Source organism: Carettochelys insculpta, chromosome 4 (assembly GCF_033958435.1).
Source record: "Carettochelys insculpta isolate YL-2023 chromosome 4, ASM3395843v1, whole genome shotgun sequence".
NCBI lineage: Eukaryota > Metazoa > Chordata > Testudines > Carettochelyidae > Carettochelys > Carettochelys insculpta.
Genome location: NC_134140.1, coordinates 55,006,067 through 55,025,474, shown reverse-complemented (window position 1 = coordinate 55,025,474; position 19,408 = coordinate 55,006,067). Strand labels below are relative to the sequence as shown.

The following is a 19,408-nucleotide window of genomic DNA, read 5'->3' as shown; positions in this document are numbered from 1 at the left end:
GTCGTCGGGGTGGGGCCGCCCAGAGCGCTGTAGGGTCATTAAAATGTTCATCAACGCGCGCTTCCAGCGCTCTAACTGCGGAAAGCCAACGCCCACCTGGCGCCGCCCTCCCGCGCTCCTTTGCACCGGGGGGAGGGCTCCATTAGGGGTTCGGGCTCTTAGATGGGGCCACAGGTGCAGAGGAAGGATGGATGGGTGACAGTTCAGGCTCTGGGGGGAGTTGGGGTGGGGGAGACTGTTCTGTGCAGGGGCATGGGTGGGGCTTCAGGGTGTGGGCTGCATGGGGTGGGTGGTAACTCTGTGGGAGCTGTGGAACTGGCGCTCGGGGTGGTACTTGTGGGTGGGAGCAGCACCCAGAGCCCCCCTGGTTGTCTAGGAGCTAGAGGGACAAGTGCTCTGCTTCTGCTACAGCCACATCTAGCCAGACATGGAGCTGGGCTGACCAGAGCTACCAGGGTCCCTTTTTACCTGGCATTTGGGTTGCAAACTGGACACCTGCCAAACCTACTTACTAAAGCTGTCTGGGCACACCCCTGGGAATCCCATAACTGCCTGTCAGGGCAGGTTTTATCCCTGTGTATTACCAAAAATGATAGAGGGCATCTTACAATGTAAAGAAAACTTTAAAGGAGCCAGTGGCAAGCACAGCAGTTTAAACTGTAGTGTGCTGGAGAAGTCAGGGAGATACATCTGGTTTCTATAAAATGGTGCCTTGGAATTCTACATTTATAAGTACAAGAATTGTCTTCCTTTGTTTTGTTTCTAACAGTTCTACAAATATGTGGAATCTCAAAGTCATACTGGGTTCTTCCTGCAAATCACCACCAGTAAGAAAGGGGCTGCAGGCCAAATTGGTCTCTTGATGACACCTTGACACTGTCATCAGGAACACATGCCTCCTACTTTGTGTAATCACTTCCAACTTATAAACAGCTGAGTTGTTGACGCGTATGTGTCTTTCATTGACATATAGACTTTTAAGAACCAAATTCTGCCATTACATGCAATGTCTATTGTCCATCACAATTCTCAAGGAAGTTAACTAGCAACATTAATCTAAACAAGCTCTGATACTTTTGGATTTTTTAGGTTACACTTGCATGTCAGAAAACCCATTCCTGCATCTTTAAACTGCCTTAAACTCTAGGATCCTTGATGGTCTGCTAAGGTTGTAGATATGAGAGACTGCCACATGTGGTGCTAGCTGTTAAGTCAAATCCACATATCCTTTTGAACATTTTTCTATTCAGAAAGGATTATAAATCCTAGCTTTCAGACACTTGGTCTGGATCTCTCTACTCAAAAGACATATATATGAAACTATATACAGCCAGTTGATTTTGGAAATTTTTACAACTTCACCTCTGTCAATGTGTTTGAATGTCTTACGAGCTTTCCTCTCTTGTCTGACCTAGTGTATTAAACTCAACAGCAGCCCCTGTGGGAAAGGGAGGATGCTCCAGCCCAGGTGGGCTGGATTCCCTGCCCTCCACATGCTGTGGACTGAGAATGCTCCAGCCCAGCTGGAGTGCCCTGGGCTGCTGTGGAGCAGGATTGCTTCAGTCCCACTGGAGTACCCCTGCCCACGGCAGCCCTCTGGGGCTGGTGCACCTCCTGCTGGCAGGGGGCTGCTCCAGCCTGTACCAGTTAACCAGTTACACTTTAACATCTCTAGGGCAGGAGATCCAGGACCTCATCCTGGGGGGCATGGGGGAGAGGGGATGAAAAGAGTGCTGGCAGGGCTAGGTTTCTGGGGAGGCCTGCCTTATTCTGACCTCCGCAATAGGGCACCTTTCAACACCAAGTAATCTGGCATCACTGCACCAGAACCAGTGCTCTGCTGCTACAAAGCATCAAGTGCAGCCAGCATCTCCCTTTTCTTTCTCTCTAGTGCTTCACATTCCCGTATGTCAGTGTCCTTCCCAGAGTCTTCATCACTCAGAAGGCTGCTTAGGTTCTGCATATACTGCATCACGATTTACAAGATGCTCATAATGCTTGCCGCAACTGTTTGAAGCTGGATTGGCTCCATGCTAGCCTTCTAATAGGGTCTGCATAAATATGAAAACAGGGTGTGGAAACGCTGTTTGTCATTGCTTTCCAAGAGGAGGCAGAGAGACATGCACTAGGGGAGGCTGACAATACACACCCAGAATCAACTGTGACACTTTTTTGTCCCATCAGACACTGGGAGCATCCCCACAATGCAAGGGGGCAGCAGGAACTGTGGGATACGTACCCAAAGTGCATTACTGACAAAGTCAAAGCTGCCCACCTGAATGGGGATGCACTGTATTGACTTCATGTGCCAGCATGGACATGCACCCTCGACTTTACAAAATTGGGTGCTACAAAATCAACCCTAACAAATTTGACCTCATTTCCTAGTGTAGACCTACCTTAGCAATGAATTTTAATAATAAATATACAATCACCCATAAGAGTCCCAATTCTGTAACAACATACAGGCATGATTAACTTTAATCACCTAAAGAGTCATACTGCAGACTTTGTGGAGACTTGTGCAGCTTTTAAATCTGCTTGCAAAATAACACAATTCTAAATCCTGTCCACAGTGAAAACAATGGAAAAACTCCTATGGACTTCAGTGGGGCCATGATTTCACTCAAGAATAATCATATATTTGTATCTAATATATTTGTATCACGGGTAGCATCACACCATTTGATTCAGTACAGTAATAAAACAATTTCCAGGCAAGTAATTAGACAGCATTGTGCAATTGAAGATACTGGGGCAGCTCCTCAGCTTGAGTAAATTACTATAGATTAGATGAAGTCAATACAGCTCTAACAGCAGCTGAAGACCTAGCTCACTCTTTTTTAGTTGGTGTTTAAACCAGTCCAGTTGTATTTGTCTCATTTATGTAGGGTCTTTTATCTAGAAGAATCACATAGTTTATCAAGTACTTGGCGAAATTTCTTGAAGAAAGCTACAGTAAACCCCCGAAATGCACGAGTTCATGTTGGCTTAACTTGGTTTAAAGCAAGTTAAGCACTGCTCAAAGCTGCTCTGTGACTGTCTACCTGGTGCAGCTTCTCCCAGGTGGGGGAAGCCGGGGAGAAGTTGCACCTGGCTCCCAGAGTGGTGGGGAGCTGGGAACTATGTGGCAGTGCCGGTCAGTTTCTCGGTTACTGCCAACTGCTGCCTGGTCCCCAGCTCCCCTCCACTGGCTGGAGCCAAGAAACTGACCAAAGCTGATGCCCTGGTCAGTTTCCCAGCTCCCCTGAGTTGCAAGGAAATTTGACTTATGCAGGTGTTGCAAGAACACAACCCCCACATAAGTCGGGGGTCTACTGTATTTTTTAAAAATCTAGTATTATAAATCTTTTGTCTGTTGATTGTTTTTATGTTATGGGACACATTTGTCCCAGATCCTCAAAAGAATTTTGATATCTAACTCTATGCAGCTTCAATGGGAGTTAAGCAAGAAAATCTGGGAAACTGTTTTCATGCTGTAGGTATTTATTCATCTGAACAACTCAAAGCATTTAACTAAGCTAAGTGCGATCTCCATTTGTAAGCAAGAAAAATGAAAACACAAGTTTAAAGCCACATTTTTTAAAAGCAGTCTCTAAGTGTGAGGGCCAACTTGAGACATCTTCAGAACTGTTGAACGCTGGCCTCCAGCTGAAATTTGACAGGGACTCTGGGCAATCAGTCCCTCTGAAAATCCATCCCACATCATTCCAGAATGGACACCCTAAAACTGAAGCCCCAAAAATCAGAGACCATGTTTTTAAGTTTTAGCCTGTGACTCTCTCATATGCAGGCAGATCTTGATGACTAGGGTCTGTAACTTTTTCTGTATCAGGAAAGGACACCCTTCAAACAGCCCAACTTTCAAATGTCAAGTCAGTCATTTCTCTATTGCATGAGTTGTTACCTGCAGCACTCTTAAACTTCGAAGTGCTGGCTTGAGTGTAGCGGCTATACTCAAGCCAGCACTTCAAAGTTGCTGCAGGGAGAATTAGCTGAATGAAGGTCTGCATATGCACTGCAGCACTTCGTTAATAATCTCCTGACACCTTACTTACCATGCTCCCTTTGAAGTTGGGAGCTGGTGTAGACACAGCCTTATTGTATTTGACTCTTACTCAGTGACCTTTCCATTCAGTAAGGACATAAAATTTTCTCTGCCCTGTCCTTGGTAACTCCCCAGAATAAGAATAACCTTTTATCTAATAGAGAGTATAGCTCAGTAGCAGAGCATTTGACTACAGCTTAAGGAGGTCCCTAGTGCTCCCTTAGTTAGTATTTTTGGGGAAGGGGTAGCTCGGTGGTTTGAGGATTGTCCTAACAAACCCAAGATTTTGAGTTCAATCCTTGAGGGAGCCACGTAGGGATGTGGGGACCAATAGATTTCAAAAAATAATCTGCCAGGGGTGGTGGTAGGTCCTGCTGTGAGGGCAGGGAACTGGACTTGATGACCCCTGAAGGTCCCTTCCAATTCTTATGAGATAGGTTGGTACAGCAAATTGTTCTCTGTCTGAGAATGTGGTTTCAGTCAACAGGAGAGGTCACAACTCTCCAAGTAGATTTAATTAAATGTTATCTAGTAAGTTTGTGATAGAGGCAGAATGGTATCCTGGTCTCATGTTTGCCACATGTGGTATCCATTTTGATCCAGTCTATCTTCTTGAAGAATAAAAACATTTAGAAACAACACAGCTACTTATTGTCCAAAAATGCTTATATATTATGCACTATATGTTAAAATCATATGTGAGTTTATGGTACACTAGAAGCAATTTATAATACATAATTTGATAACAAATCACATAATACACACTGGATGGTTTTCAATCACTGTAGGTCCTTCTAGTTTACCTAGTAAAATCTGTGGTGTATTTTTTTGTACAAAGACCTCAGCAATCATTTTAGAACACAAGATAAAGTTGCGACATATGTACAGTACATGCAAATTTTTTTAACTTTATTTTAAAAAATATAGAACAGATGCATGATTATGGTTCTACAAAAGCATATGTTACAGTGAATAAAACACCAGCAGTATAATTTCCATCACACATTCTATAGCAACTAGGAATACTGATATTTTACTACGAAAATGAAAACCCAAGTACCATGAAATATTTTAAATCTTACCTTTTAAACACATTTACATTCATAAACATTAGCTTATTTTAGACTGAAGCATTATACAAATATATTTTTGTTTATGAAGCTGCATTATCCTTTTATCTACATTTAAATGCACAGAAGCAAATAAAATACACGTGATATAATTACTGCAATGTACATAAAAACAGCAATAGAATGAATTTCTAAGACAGAAATACTAGCACTTTCAAAACTGATAAAACAAAACAATATTTTAAAAAGTATTAAATATATTAAATGCTTTCCAATCTGTCAACACCAAAGGAAAATAAATTTTCCTAAGCAATTGAAGGACAAAGACTAGTAACCTTAACCTCTACTCTTCCCAACATATACTGATTTCAGTGGTGGTTTGCCTGAGGTGGACTGAATAAAAATATTCTGAAGACATCAGAATTTGCGCAGACCATAAAAATCAGCATGTATGCATATAAATCAGTCATGCATATTTATGCAAATATTCCTTAATTTGGCTAGTGTTTGAATAATTCCTAGTATCAAATCATGTTTGGTGGGGGGGAGAAGAGACATGCTTGCAATTAGTTTTGGAAAAGCCAATTGCAAAAATTAAGAAGACCTCAAAAAGCTATCAGGAAAAAAATGTTAAAGTTACAGAAACAAGAAGCCTATGTTATGTGAACAATCCATTGGCTGGGTCTACATTACTACCTTCCTTCGAAGGAAGGATGGTAATGAGGCTGTTCGGAGTTTTCTAATGAAGTGCTGCCGTGCATAGGCAGGACTTCATTAAGCAAATCCACCCTACCCCACCCCCCCACGGCAACTCCGAAGTTTTAAACTTCAAAGTACCAGCATACGTCTAGCCATGGTGCACTTGCCAGTACCTTCGAAGTACCGGCAGGTGCGCCATGGCTAGCCATGTGCCGGTACATCGAAGTCTAAAACTTTGGAGTTGCTGCGGGGGTCAATTTGCTTAATGAAGTGCTGCCTAGGCACGGCAGCACTTCATTAGTAAACTCCAAACAGCCTCATTACCATCCTTCTGTCAAAGGAAGGTGGTAAGGTAGACACAGGCATTGAGGAGTAAGGCTCTGATCCTGCACACATGCTTAACTTTACACACTGCAAGGAGTCTCACTTTCAATGTGTACATTGCACATTCTACTGTGTACCCTTTAAAGGATCAGGGCCTGAGAACATGAAAGAATTTGTAACACCACCACCAACAAATAAAAGGGTTCTGTAAAAAAACATATCTGAATTAAACTCTTAAGTACGAAAGACATCCTGGTGTTGAAGGCATTATATGCTACTTAAATGGCATTCAAATTCTTGTGCTACCTTAAGGCACTGTGGTAGATTTCACTCCGTTTGCTCAAATCTTTGAGCATTCCAGGGTGTGTGATACTCACCCAATACAGGCAGTTGGGAGAGCCCCATTTAAAAAATAACCCTGCCTTTATAAAGGCATCCTTCTGCATATGTAGAGATAGCTTGGGGAAGAGGGGTGACTAAACATATTAATTAGCAATCTAAGGCTTTATTAAATATCTATAAAAACTGTGTGTTGTGTCAGACATGTTATTTGTTGTTAATCCACAGCACAGCTGTACAATCCCTAGGGTTGTGTCTATACTAGGAAACCTCACCATGTTGCCAAAACAACCTCTTGTTTTACTGCCATTAACGCTTCCTTAGCAGTTAAAATAAAAAACTGCAACTTACAGTGACATAGGCATGATAACAGTTATGTGGAATATGTCTATTTTGCACCAACAGAACCTACCAATGCAGATATAGCAATAGCTTTCTCCATAAAAAGCCACTTGTGAGAACAGATTTTTGACAGTACACCACTTGCACAGATACTGAACAAATTACAATAACCATTAATCACGCTTTCTTAAAAGCAATGCATAGCCCAAATTTTCATTCTATAGGATTAGAGATTTGAGTTCATTTCTAAGGAAATATACAGATGCATGTGCGGACATACAGATTCAAGATTTGTTTCATACATATCTTTTCTTACATATTTCTATCTAAACATCTCTCACCTGTAAGAATTTGTGTGGTTTGTATAGTAGTTGTCCCTTATGTGGCTGGATACTGTAAGGCAAAAGTAGGATGAGAGCAATTGAAAACTCGCAGTGTTGGCCTATACTGTATACCAAACCTGATGCAAATGTTTTACTTGAGTCTTACAGTGATTACTTGATTACCTACTAGTAAATGCACTAGGGCTTTTTTTCCAGAGGAATGCAATGGATCTGTATTCCACCACCATTTTTCCTGGCGCCATTTTTAAAAACCCCTGCTCTGCCTCGAGTTCCCTGCCTGCAGAGGAAAGAGCAGGACTCAATGTAATTGGCTTAACAGCCAGCCGGGTCATTAAACCAATTAAATTGACTCCTGCTCTTTCAGCATGCAGGTCAGGGCGCTGCTCCTGTAGCTGTACATGGGGGAAGCTACGCCACCAGGAAAGCAGCAGGAGCACATGGAGCACCTTTTGAAATGTAAGTCCTGGGTTCAGGAGGGCAGTTAAGCCTGGTGGTGGGTTGGGGCTGCGTGGGGGTGGGTGGTTGAGTGAGACGGGATTGCATGGCTATGTGTGGGGGTTAAGCCAGGGAAGGGGTTCCAGGGGGTGTTTGAACTGGAGCTATGCGGGCACAGGGCGTGGGTTGAGCCATAGCTCCAGCCGGGGTTGAGCTGTGGAAGAGGGTGAAGGGCTGTTGAGCCAGGACCATGTGGCCGGGGATTGAGCTGGGGCCATGTGGCGAGGGGAGAGGGAGGGAGAGGGTGTGGGCAGTGCGTTGAGCCAGGGCTGCAGTGGGAAGCTGAGCCAAGGAAGGGGTGGGTTGGGGCACGTTGAGCTATGGCCATGCAGCCACACAGGGGGTTTTGCCAGGGGGGTGCGTTGAGCCAGGGCTGCATGGGTGGTTAGAATAAGGGTGGGATTGTGGGAGGGGCTGTTTGGAGCTTGAGTTCTGGCACCTTTTCATGTAGGAAAAAAACATGAAAAGGGGCACCATTAACTAAAGAGAGAATTATCTTTGTACAATAGAGAAGGGAGCTGAGAAGATCTGATGAAGTTTCTTTAAGTTGAAATTAAGTTAACTAAAATAATAAGTTAAAATATTATTTCTGGTCTTATGCCTGCTCCTGAATGTTCCTCGTCCCTTGGGGATAATATCTGTACATATTTTAATGTTTTAAATGTCTTTGTATCTCCCACTATGCGAGAAATATGCGTGCAACAAAAGAGAAAATTGTTTCTACACAAAATGCTTTCAAATACACACAAACTAAAAAAACACCTCTGTAATCTTTCAAGATTTGAGGAAATCTTAGAAACAAAAGGTTACATTCTTCAGCCAGAAGTGTTACTGACTGTGTCCCTTTTAAGGAAAATTCCAGTGGACAACAGAAATTACTTTAATCATGACACTGAATTACAACAATTAAATTATCAAGGACTATGACACTCGCCTCTTCCCCTCCAAGCAACCAAGTTTGGTGCAATGCTGTGATACCATTAAACTCTCCTGCACTGTCATGGTCATTGTAAAGCAATGAAGTAACCAACCCAAGTCCTCCACACAAATCTGGTGGCTCAGAAACATGCAAGGAGCCACCAGAGAGCTGTGCATAGGATGGAGAGCAGGGGTGGGGAAGATATGGCCCGTGAGCCAGATTCAGTCTGCCAAGCCACCAGATCCAGCTCGCGGGCTGCCTCCGGTACAAAGCAGCCAGTCACTGCTTTAAGCGGCTTCCTGCTCCATGCAGCAATCTGCTCCAGACACTGAGAAGGGGTGGGAGGCTTTGCGCATTGCTTCGGCCCCGTTGCAAAATATCTCAGCTCCCATTGGCTGGTTTCTGCTTTTTGGCCAATAGGAGCTCAGAGATTTTGCTAGGGGGCGGAAGCAGCCCACGAAGCCTCCTCCACCCCTCTGGCATCTGGAGCAGAGTGCTACAGAGAACAGGCAGGAGGCAGGGAGCCTGTCTGGGCCCTGCAGGGCTGCTGGCTGTCAGCACCCCGGGTAGGTTTCCTGAGCAGAGCCTGCTTCTGGCATCCTAGGCCCTCCCTACCCCAACACTCTGTTCATCCCCCAGTCCACCCCCACCCCACATAACCGTACCCTTCTGCCCCTTCTCTAGCACCCATTCCTCCTTCCAGACACTGCACCCCAATCACTAGCTTTAGGTCACACCCCAAATCTCTTCCTCCCATTCCTCTGCCCCAGGTCACAACCACCTTCTGCACACAGACTCCCCACTCCACCCTTCATCCCAGTCCCTTATCCCAAGCTCTCTTCTGCACCCAACCTCCATCCAAGACCCCACACCTCCTCCATTAATACCATGGAAGAGTGCAGCCCTTGACCACTTTCAAAATCCCTGGAATAGGCCTTCATCAGAAATTATTGCCCATCCTGATGTAGATCCCATACATGCACTCTCCATATACTTCTCGCACCTCAGCAGGACTATCTGATACTTAGCAGTCCCTAAAAAGCTGAAGTTGGAGGAGGCAGGGTTTCCTCTAACAAGATCAACTATCCTCTTACAATTCTATTTGAAACAGGAAGCTGGTGTCTTGACAGTTGAGTCATGTTGAGTAGAACAGCAGCCATCAGATTCTCTATTTTATATCTCTGATTTCCAGTTACTTTCAGAGCTGTTGTCTAAAAATAAAAGGTCCGATGCTTAAAAGATGATTACACAAATAGTTGAATAAATGCCTCTAAAAACAGTTATTTATAGCTTCTTTCCAAAAGCTTTGAAAGCCTTGTACTTTTAATATGATGTTTGTCCTACTCGGCATCAAAATAGGCCCCTGCTAGAAAGTGTCATTGAAATATTAGACCGGAAACAGGCATCTTTTTGCAGTCAGTTAAGAGGATACTGAAACAGAGATCAGTATTTCTAAAAAGTAGCAAATATTTATGTCTATATGAGTTTAATAAGTTTATTTAGTATAATTAAGATTTTCTTTAATTCTGTATGATGAAGTGACAGCTCCATCCAATTACATCTCACATCTATTCGCTATGGTATGCAATTTTTAAAGCTGGAAAAAAGCACTTATGATAAAAAAACAAAAGCCAGTTAAACCCATCCTGGTTGTCAATGGCTGTCCCCAACACACAGCAAAATGTAATTCCTAGCATTTCAGGGATTAATACAAACATAATACACATTATAAAGAAGGATCTTCATTCACCATCTAATTTTGTTTTATATTAGAAGATTTATAAATATATAAAGCCCAAATCTACTGTCTCTTTATCCACAGAGGTCCCATTAAATTAGTGGGCATTTTAAAAAAAGACTCTCTTGAAGTAATTCAAGATTCATAAATTGTAAATAGTATTACATTTTCTAAATATATATTATTACACATACACATTATGTAGAAACAAATATAAACAGAGAATATCAGCTTTCATGTATTTTTCATCCACTAAGTAGTACAAGTTGCATCTCTTTAGTCCAGCACCCCTGGGGCCTGACTTGTGCCAAATGAGAATTTGCTGGACCTCAGTAGGTCAATACTGTCTAGCAGCAGTACCTGCATTTCCACTGTTTACTGGGCTCTTAAGAGACATTTAGAGGTAAATTACGGCTTAATAACAGCATAGAACATTGAGAGCCAGGACTGGTGGCTGTAGACAAACTTTATGGGACCACATGAAACCTGGCCACACCCAAGACAAGTGGACATCCAGGTAACTAAAATCATGTCGGACCACAAATCATCCTGGATGAGAGAGTGCTGGACTAGAGAGGTTCAACCCATAATTCTCCAGAGCTGAGACACAGTAATTTCCATTGATGCCAGAAGTCTAATGCTTTCTTCCTTTGTAATGAAATACAAATGCTTCTAACTCAGAAGATACCTCATCACATAAGTTAAAAACTACTTCAGAGAAATGGAAGCAACACCCGATCTTTGATATCTATTTTGCTGAAAACTAATAATAAAAGCTGTTAACCAACATAGGATCATATTCATTCAACTGAAGACAGCAGAACTGGATTCACCTATGCACACAATTTTTGTTAGGTTGTTTATTTTCCATCCACTTTCATTTTATCTTTTTAGGTATCTCTAGCCCTCTTCCTGTCTCCCCAATCAAACCACATTGCTAATCAGGTCCTGTTAGGTTTGTTTCCAACACCAAAACTCGCCCAAGATTGACCATCCTGAAGTATTCATCCTTAGGACAATAATAGCAAAGGTTAGAGGATTTAACAAGCAAAAGGCAATATTTTTGTCACAAAAGGCATAGTCAACCTGTGAATTTCCTTGCCAAAGGATATTGTGAAAGCCAAAACTTTAATAGCTTTTTGGTTTTTTTTGGTTGTTTTTTTCTTTAAAGGAAAAAAAGAACTAGGTAAATGGCTATTAGCCAGGTTTGGCAAAGATGGTGTCCCTAGCCTCTGTTTGCTAGAAGCTGGAAATGGGTGACAGATCTGGCCTTGGCCACCGTCAGAAGATAGGATATTGGGCTCAGTGGTTTGACCCCCATACGGCCATTCGTACATTCTTATGATTTATCTAGTCTCAGTAAGAAAAGGGTACTTTCTTTTTTCATATGCTTCTCTCACAGAGATACAAGTTAGGGTTAGGGCACTGACCATTCAAGAATTGTCCTAGGTAAACAAATATTTTTCAGTAAAGAAAAAAAAAATGAGTGGAGTTCTTTACAGTTTGTCAAATCCTGTTGCTAATGCCCAGCTATCAAAACTGTGTTCACTGGGTCTTGCCTTGTAGTGAGTAAATGAGAATGCTACCACCATAATGTACTGCAGAAATATTGTCTTTTAGACTGAAATACTGTCCATTTCCTTTAGTCAATGGAAGCATGTCCATTGGATATCCTTGCTTACTATTGGGAATTAATTAATTAATTAATAACGTGTTTTGGGCAAAATAATTCCACATATTGAAATCCTAACTAATAGTGGTACTTGTCAATAAAAGACCATAAACACTAAAATATTAAAATAATAGGTAACACAAATCTTTGCTTTTACAGTGAAAAAATACTATCAAAATGCCTTTTAAGCCTTATTATCCCTCAAGATACACAGTTGGGGTTGGAAATACATTTATTTAAATAAAAACCTTGCCTCCCTTTACGCTCTGTGCAAGGAATTCTAGTACTGTAGTAATTTTTTTTTCCTTGTCAAGAAGCAATGTATGAATTAGGACACCTCCTCCCCACAAAATATGCATCTGATGGAGGAGGAGGAGGAGGAGACATTTAGCTGTAAAGATGGAAGTTTTAGTAATTCTATACATAAGTACTAGTTACATAAATTTTCACTGAGTTCAGCTGTGCCAGGGTTTCACCCTGTCAAGTCCCATACCTTACGTCTACGTTGATTACCAGGAAATAACAGCAGGGCTGCTTCTGAAGTTTCTTTTAGCATCTGAAGTAAGTTTGGAAGGTAAAAAAATCAGATCTGATTTTATATAAAACAAAATAATATTCTTGAATACTATTCCTACAGCGTGTCACTGCTCATAAATATCTTCATAGCTTGAATTATGCACATTTACTTATTCATAAGGATAACTGAACATACCCTGACTACTTTGATATAAATCTATTGTACTCTACTTGTAAAACATATCTGATTTGTGCTGTCACCATTTGTAAACAAGCTTTGCAGAATATTCTCTAGGTTAGTGGTTTTCAACCCTTTTTCATTTGCAGACCCCTAACATATTGAATAGAGGTATGGACTCCTTTGGAAATTCAACCTGTGCGTGCAGACTCCTACCATAGAAGTTTAACACTGAAAACTGAGCAAAATTCAGCTATAAATGATGCACGTGCTTGGCACAGCACTGGATACAGCAAGAGGGCTACTGCACTGTGAGCTTTTATGGTAATGAGAGCACGTCTAGGTTTTGGCCTGTAGGAGGGGGTATTCACGTACTTTTGATTGATCTGTAAAATGGAATGCCTTTTCTGGGATCTGAAATTTTATTCATAGCCACCTTTCACAAGCCCCTTAGACAAAGTCTGCAGACCCTTAGGGTTGAAAACCACTGCTCTAAGCCTACTCCCAGTTTATCTCCCTTTAGTTCCCTATAACGATATAAAAAAAATTAAGTATTTTAATGATCAAAGAGTACGGTCACTTTGCTACTCATGATACAGTACATTAACAAACGGGGATAAAAAGAATATATGAAAAACAGTTGCTTTCCTCAAACAATGTATAATGTCCCTCTTTTGCAGTCAGTTCTTAAATGATTTAGACTTTGTGATTACCAATTAATTGAATTCAATTGTGTTCAAACAAAACACCCCTAAATGTTAATACAGGAAAAGGTATCGTCATCACCTTGGAAGTTTGTCCTTCTTTTCATCTTCCATTATGTTTCTACCTGGGATATCAACTTATCACTGACGAAAGTCTTCATGCTACTGGATCTGAAGTATCCAACAGGAATTAGCAGCTAGTCCAAAGCATCAGTCACACTTGGTGGTAGACACTTGCAAGATGCATCAATATAAATTAATCTGCTGGTAGCTACCTTTTGACAACTTCGTTCAGCAACTACATTCGGTCACCATTTACTACTTAAGAGACAGGCATTTTAAGGTTGCTTGTGAACCTTAACATTCACTTGTCCTTTCATGGGTAATAAACTGAGCATTTTCATTTGCACATTCATCTGCTTCTTCCACTGGGCTCTTTTCCTGTATTCCACTATTTTCTGAGGAATTATCTTCATCTTCCTCATCTCTAGGATGGCCTTCAATACTGTGTCTGATGCCATATGCAAAGTAAATAAAGAAGCCTTCCAAAACAAAAATATAAAAATAGTTGTTTTCAGGCAGACAGGGCCTTAAAGCAGTGATTGCCAACCCTCTGGCCAACTAAACCCATTTACCTGAACAGTTCCCAACCTCTGGTACACAAAATTACCACTCCTACTTCAGGCCTTTGTACCTGGTAATGTTGCATTTCCCAACATTTAAGACAAGTGGCAAGCCAAATATGTTTCAGTGGCAACGGGGCACTTCCAGGACAGGAAGTGGGGAGAGGCAGTCAGAGGCCCAGGGGGAAAAAGGGTTTAATGAGGGTGGTACCTGGGACTGGGGAGAAGGGTCGATCACCTCTTGTTAGAAAGGAAGTTGGCACCTACGGCCACAGCACCCTCAGCCCCAGGGCGCCAGGCAACCAACCCCAGAGCACCAGGTGGTGTGGTCTGAGTGCCATGTGGACAGCATGGCCCCAGCACCAGTTGTCCCAAGCTGCAGAGGGCCTGGCCTGGGGAAAGAGCATGAATAGAGCCACAGCAGCCTGCGGAGGCACAGCCTGTGATTTGCACTGATTCATCTCCCTTTCCAAACCCATTTGGTTCATGTCAGTGCAGCTAGCATGTGTGGGTAAACAAAGTCCGCGTACATTTCTCATTCTTTGTGACTATTCTCACTGAATTGCCGCTAACCTCCAGCAGTATTTTGTCACAACAACCACCTTCAGCTCTTGTTTTGTATTTACCATACAGTGGTCTGATAGGAAGTGTGGAAGAACGGAGTGGTGTGAGGGGCAAAAGCTGACTATGTACAAAAAAGCCCCAAATATCAGGACTGTTTTAAAAATCGGAACATCTGTTTACCCTAATTTACCACTTCAAACACCAAGAATAGGTTAAGAATTGGCTGTTTGGATTTTGTAACACAGGGGGCTTGTCTACACTATTGCCTTCCTTCGAAGGAAGGATGGTAATTAGGGTGTTGGGAGTTTACTAACGAAGTGCTGCTATGCACTTCAAATTCCCCCCTGCGGCAACTTCGAAGTTTTAAACTTCGAAGTACCAGCACGCGTCTAGCCACGGCTCACCTGCCAGTACTTCGAAGTGCCAGGGCAACTTCAAAGTCCCCTTATTCCTCAGCACTTCATCAGTAAACTCCCAACACCCTAATTACCATCCTGCCTTTGAAGGAAGGTGGTAGTGTAGACAAGCCCAAGGTGAGTTGAATGTGCTGCTCCTAAAAAGAATATGAAGGCAGAAAAAAATTACAAAACTCAACCTTAATGCTTCCCAGGCCTACACATGCATCACTGGAATTTGGAAAATAGCAGGAAGATAAATGGAGTTAGTTCTGCTGGTTTTACAGTTCCTGCTACCTTGCAATTGTGTGTGCAGTTTAGCAGCAGATGAACACATCTTCTGAAGTATGTTCTTGTTTTGATTAGTGATATCATTGGACACTCATTGAAAGAAAGCTTTTTATTTGAATAGTTAAAAGATGATTAAATCATTCCTATAAAAGCCACATGAGAAGACCCATCAATGCTAATGTAAGCAGTTGTAATATAGTACTTACCAAAAGCCATCCAGAAGCTAAATCTGATCCAAGTCTCTCCACTTAATTGTACCATCAAGTAAATATTCACCAATATACTGAATGATGGCAAAAATGGCAAGAATGGAACCTAAGGAGAAATGGTGTATAAGAGAGGTTCATTTTCCAAACTGTTCCACACATGAACTGGTGTGTTCCAGTTTTGTAATACAATTAAAAGAGCCCCTCACTAGTGAAAGTAAGACACCTTTCCTGTTTAGTGCAGGGTTTAACCACTAGAGTCAGCAAAATGTGCACTTTCATTTTAAAAAAAATTAGTTTTGGTCATTACAGCTGGACAGAAAACCTTGTCAATTTGCACTGACCTGATAGCAAAGTGGTGCTGAATTCCTGAATTAATCTAGGTGGGCTGCCTGAAATAATACTCATTTTATTGATTTAAATTGATATTCAAGTGCCTCTAACCACAGACCTCAGCATTCTTTATAAATAGTTAAGCAGGACGGCAGGGTTTAGATTCCATCAAGCAGCATGATCCAAATTGGGTCTCACAAAATAGCAAATAGATGCTCATTTGCATATTTACATGCCTCATTTGCATATTAATAACAGAACCACGGCCACACTACTTGCTTCTGCTGTGAATATGCAAATTGTGGTCATTTGCAATTTTGTGAACCCTCATTTGCATCACGCTGCCAGCAGCCGGACTGAATCTAGACACCGCTGATAATACACCTCAATCGCAGAGACATACCCAAGTTATACCTCTGTCTTTCCCAAATGCCTTATCAAACATCTCCTCTTCCTCAGCACATCACACAGTTCATCCAAACTTTCCTAACTGTCCCTTAAAGCAAAAGCATTGTAGTGTATGTGAAAGACTTATTCATGCTCCAAAGCATCACGGCACACAGCCCAACCAACCAGATGTTGTACTAACCAGCCCCTCCAGAGCTGGAAGCAAGAAACTCTTCCCTCCAAGTTACAGGCTCTCTAGGAGTGAAGCCACTCTTCAGTTGCTGTCCCAACCTCAGGGCTACATGGCTTCTGTGCTGCTTGCTCCAGCGACCCCAACTGATAGGTGGATCTGTGTACTACAGGTGGAAACTCCCAAATCCAGCATTCTCTCATCTAGAGAGACTCCTGAAACTGGAAGGAGGAGGGGCTAGTCAGACCAGCGGCAGGCGCCCTGGGCAGGGCAGCCACAGCTGGTGTGGCGGCAAGGGGGGCCAGCAGCAGCCCAGGAGCCTGGGCTGGGAAGCTGGCAGCCAGGCTTACGGTGGCTCATCCCTGGGGCTGGGCAGGAAGTCGTGGCCAGGGACTGCGCACAAAGCCCCTGGCCGAGGAGCAGCAGTTTGTTCCTGGAGGCTTGATGGGAAGCCATGGCCCCACAAAGCCACGTCCGGAGCTGTGCGGAAACTTGCAGCCTGGGAAGCTGCATCCAGGCCCAGGCAGCTGGGGTGGGGGCACAGAACTGACCACCACCAGTCCAGGAAAATCCCTGATCTGGGATTGCTCAGGTCCCAAGGGTGCCGGACCAGGGAGCTTGAACCTGTAGGCAATTCACCAGCCAATATCACCAATCAGTAATATGCAGCACTGCAGCGTGAAAGAGGTATGGTGCACACCATGCAAGGCTCCTCATCTAGAAATCATCCCAGAGCCAATTTGAGATGGTGTAGAGACAATGGGGTAGTAAAAATGTCTATAACCTGTCTGTACTAGCACTTGCACTGTCACTATCACCACTGGAAGTATAATAGTGCAAAAATACAAGCACAGCCACAGTCACATGTGCCTGCAGTTTTATTAAAGCAAATTTAGACTCTGCATTATTCATGTTATCTTACTCACCATAAAGGCCACTTTCTGCTGGTTTTGGGGCTGCCTCCACATGGCAAGAAGAATGCTTATGAAGAGTACTACCAACACAGCAAGAAGACCAATGCTCCAAGGCTCCATATTAGCAATAAAATGAATTCCATATGTGGTCAGAACACTCAACCCACACACCAGAAAAGCTGTGAGAAAAAGGAAATAAAAATTGGAAGGAAGTTGAATATTTCAGATCTATTTAAAATAAACATGAAACTCAATCTGACTGAGATATGATCAGATACTAAAATGAAAAAGTTTGTTTTGACAAGAGAACTCCTTATTTTGTCTTATTTTTAACTGGAAGGAAATAAACAAGATTGCAAACCTACAAAAACCTGGTTTTCTCCCAGAGTACTTCATATCTGACCTTCGTGAGATTTGCATTTTTGTTCTGCTTCATTCAATTCCACTATTTATGGTGATTTATGTGAATGTATTGTACTTATTTGAGTATCTGAAGACTTACCTAGTAGACCCACCAGAAAACTAACAGTAGTAGCAGACTGTTCTGTAGGCAACCTGGATGGATTCATCAGTGTCTGGAGACTGAAGCACTGTCTTTGAAGCATTCTAATTTGAGATTCAGTCATTGTGGACTCCCTTTGTGATCCTGTCAAAGCCTCTTTCTCTGGAGAATATTTTGGTTGCTCATAGGCTAAATTGGGTTGGTACCTATCCACAAATAAATAGATATTATGTCCAAGAGTGTAACAAGTGAAGAAGTTATGCTTGTGATGGAGACTGAAGAATAATGGTTAAAAACACCACAGCAGTCTCCAGTGATTCCATTCTACATTAGCAGCCACAATAAAAAAATACAAAATTTGCTTTTACAAAATTTGAGCCGCACCCTTCTTATTTTCTTTTATTTTTAGGTAGTCTGTTTAATCTCTGACTCCTCCGCAAAGGTCTTCCAACACTATGGCGGTGTCTACACTAGCTCCTTACTTCAAAGGGATTATGGTAATTAGGGTGTGGGGAGACTACTAATGAAGTGCTGTGGTGCATATGCAGCACTTCATTAAGCTAATTCTCCCCTGTGGCAAGTTCAAAGTGCCGGCTCGTGTGTAGCCGCGGCTCACTCGCTGGTACTTCAAAGTCAATGGACCACTTCGAAGTCCCTTTACTCCTCAAAATGTCTGAGTTCCTATTGGTCGGAAACCAGCCAAGGGGAGCTGAGATATTTTGCAAGAGGGAGGAAGCAGCGTGCAAAGCCTCTGTCTCCCTCCCAGTGTATGGAGCAGATTGCTTACCTGGAGCAGGAAGCTGCTTAAAGTAGCGGCTGGCTGCTTGGTACCTGAGACAGCCCACAAGCTGGATCTGGCAGCTTGCCAGGCAGGATCTGGTAGCTTGATGGACAGGAAACAGCCTGCAGGCTGTATTTTGCCCATCCCTGTTATACTGACTTCACTAGTGCTTTCTATGTAGCCTGTTGTAAAACTAAGCCAGTATCTAGACAAGTTGATATGCCCCCAAAAGACCTCCATATACCTCAGCAGTACACACACCCATGGTTAAGAACCAGAGTATTGGATCACACAAGGAACAGCATTTTATAGGGATACCTTGCCCTGAGACATTTCTCTGACTTACTGATTCAAGATAAGCAAATCCCAAGCATCTATTCATTCAGCCTCCTAACTTGTTGATTCACAAGATGAAAACACACTAGGTTGGGATTTGGCCCTTAAAACAAACGTAATAGCGTATTTACACTACTCACGGATAGCTCTCAGAACTTACTGTAATTGCTGCATACAGTAGGCAATTAAGTATAAATTATACTGTAAAATTAGAAATACGTTTCTGGCTTTGAATGTACTAATGTTTGGTCATGAGTTCCTTCTACACCATTTGAAGTTGAAAACCCTGTGATTTATGTTTCAAAAAGTAAATGCCCCCTAGATTTCAAATAAGATTTTGGATTGGACCTATGGCCACAATGACATTACACTGAGTCCATTCCTAATGTAAATGCATTTCAAAAGGACACCACTTTCGGTAATCATTACACTAAGAAACCACAAAGGCTGTGTCTTCACACGTCCCCTATTTGGTTTTAGGAAGATGGGGCTTTCGAA

General features: G+C 42.4%; 1 protein-coding gene across 13 annotated transcripts in view; it reads right to left on the bottom strand.

The window, feature by feature from the left end:
• Positions 1–6,104: 6,104 nt before the first annotated feature.
• SLC7A2 (solute carrier family 7 member 2) overlaps positions 6,105–19,408 on the bottom strand; it is a 109,500-nt gene continuing 96,196 nt past the window's right edge. For 5 of the 13 annotated variants that reach the window (XM_074992851.1, XM_074992856.1, XM_074992853.1 and 2 more), the window contains exons 9-12: positions 17,794–17,999; positions 17,304–17,470; positions 15,468–15,576; positions 6,105–13,930 (exon numbers count right to left, since the gene is read on the bottom strand). In XM_074992851.1, coding sequence (XP_074848952.1) covers positions 13,746–13,930; positions 15,468–15,576; positions 17,304–17,470; positions 17,794–17,999 — 667 coding nt within the window. In that variant the 3' untranslated portion in view covers positions 6,105–13,745. Of the gene's footprint in view, positions 13,931–15,467; positions 15,577–16,427; positions 16,599–17,303; positions 17,471–17,793; positions 18,000–19,408 lie in introns of those variants that run through there. The other 8 variants (XR_012645380.1, XR_012645376.1, XR_012645379.1 and 5 more) reach the window with 8 other exon arrangements.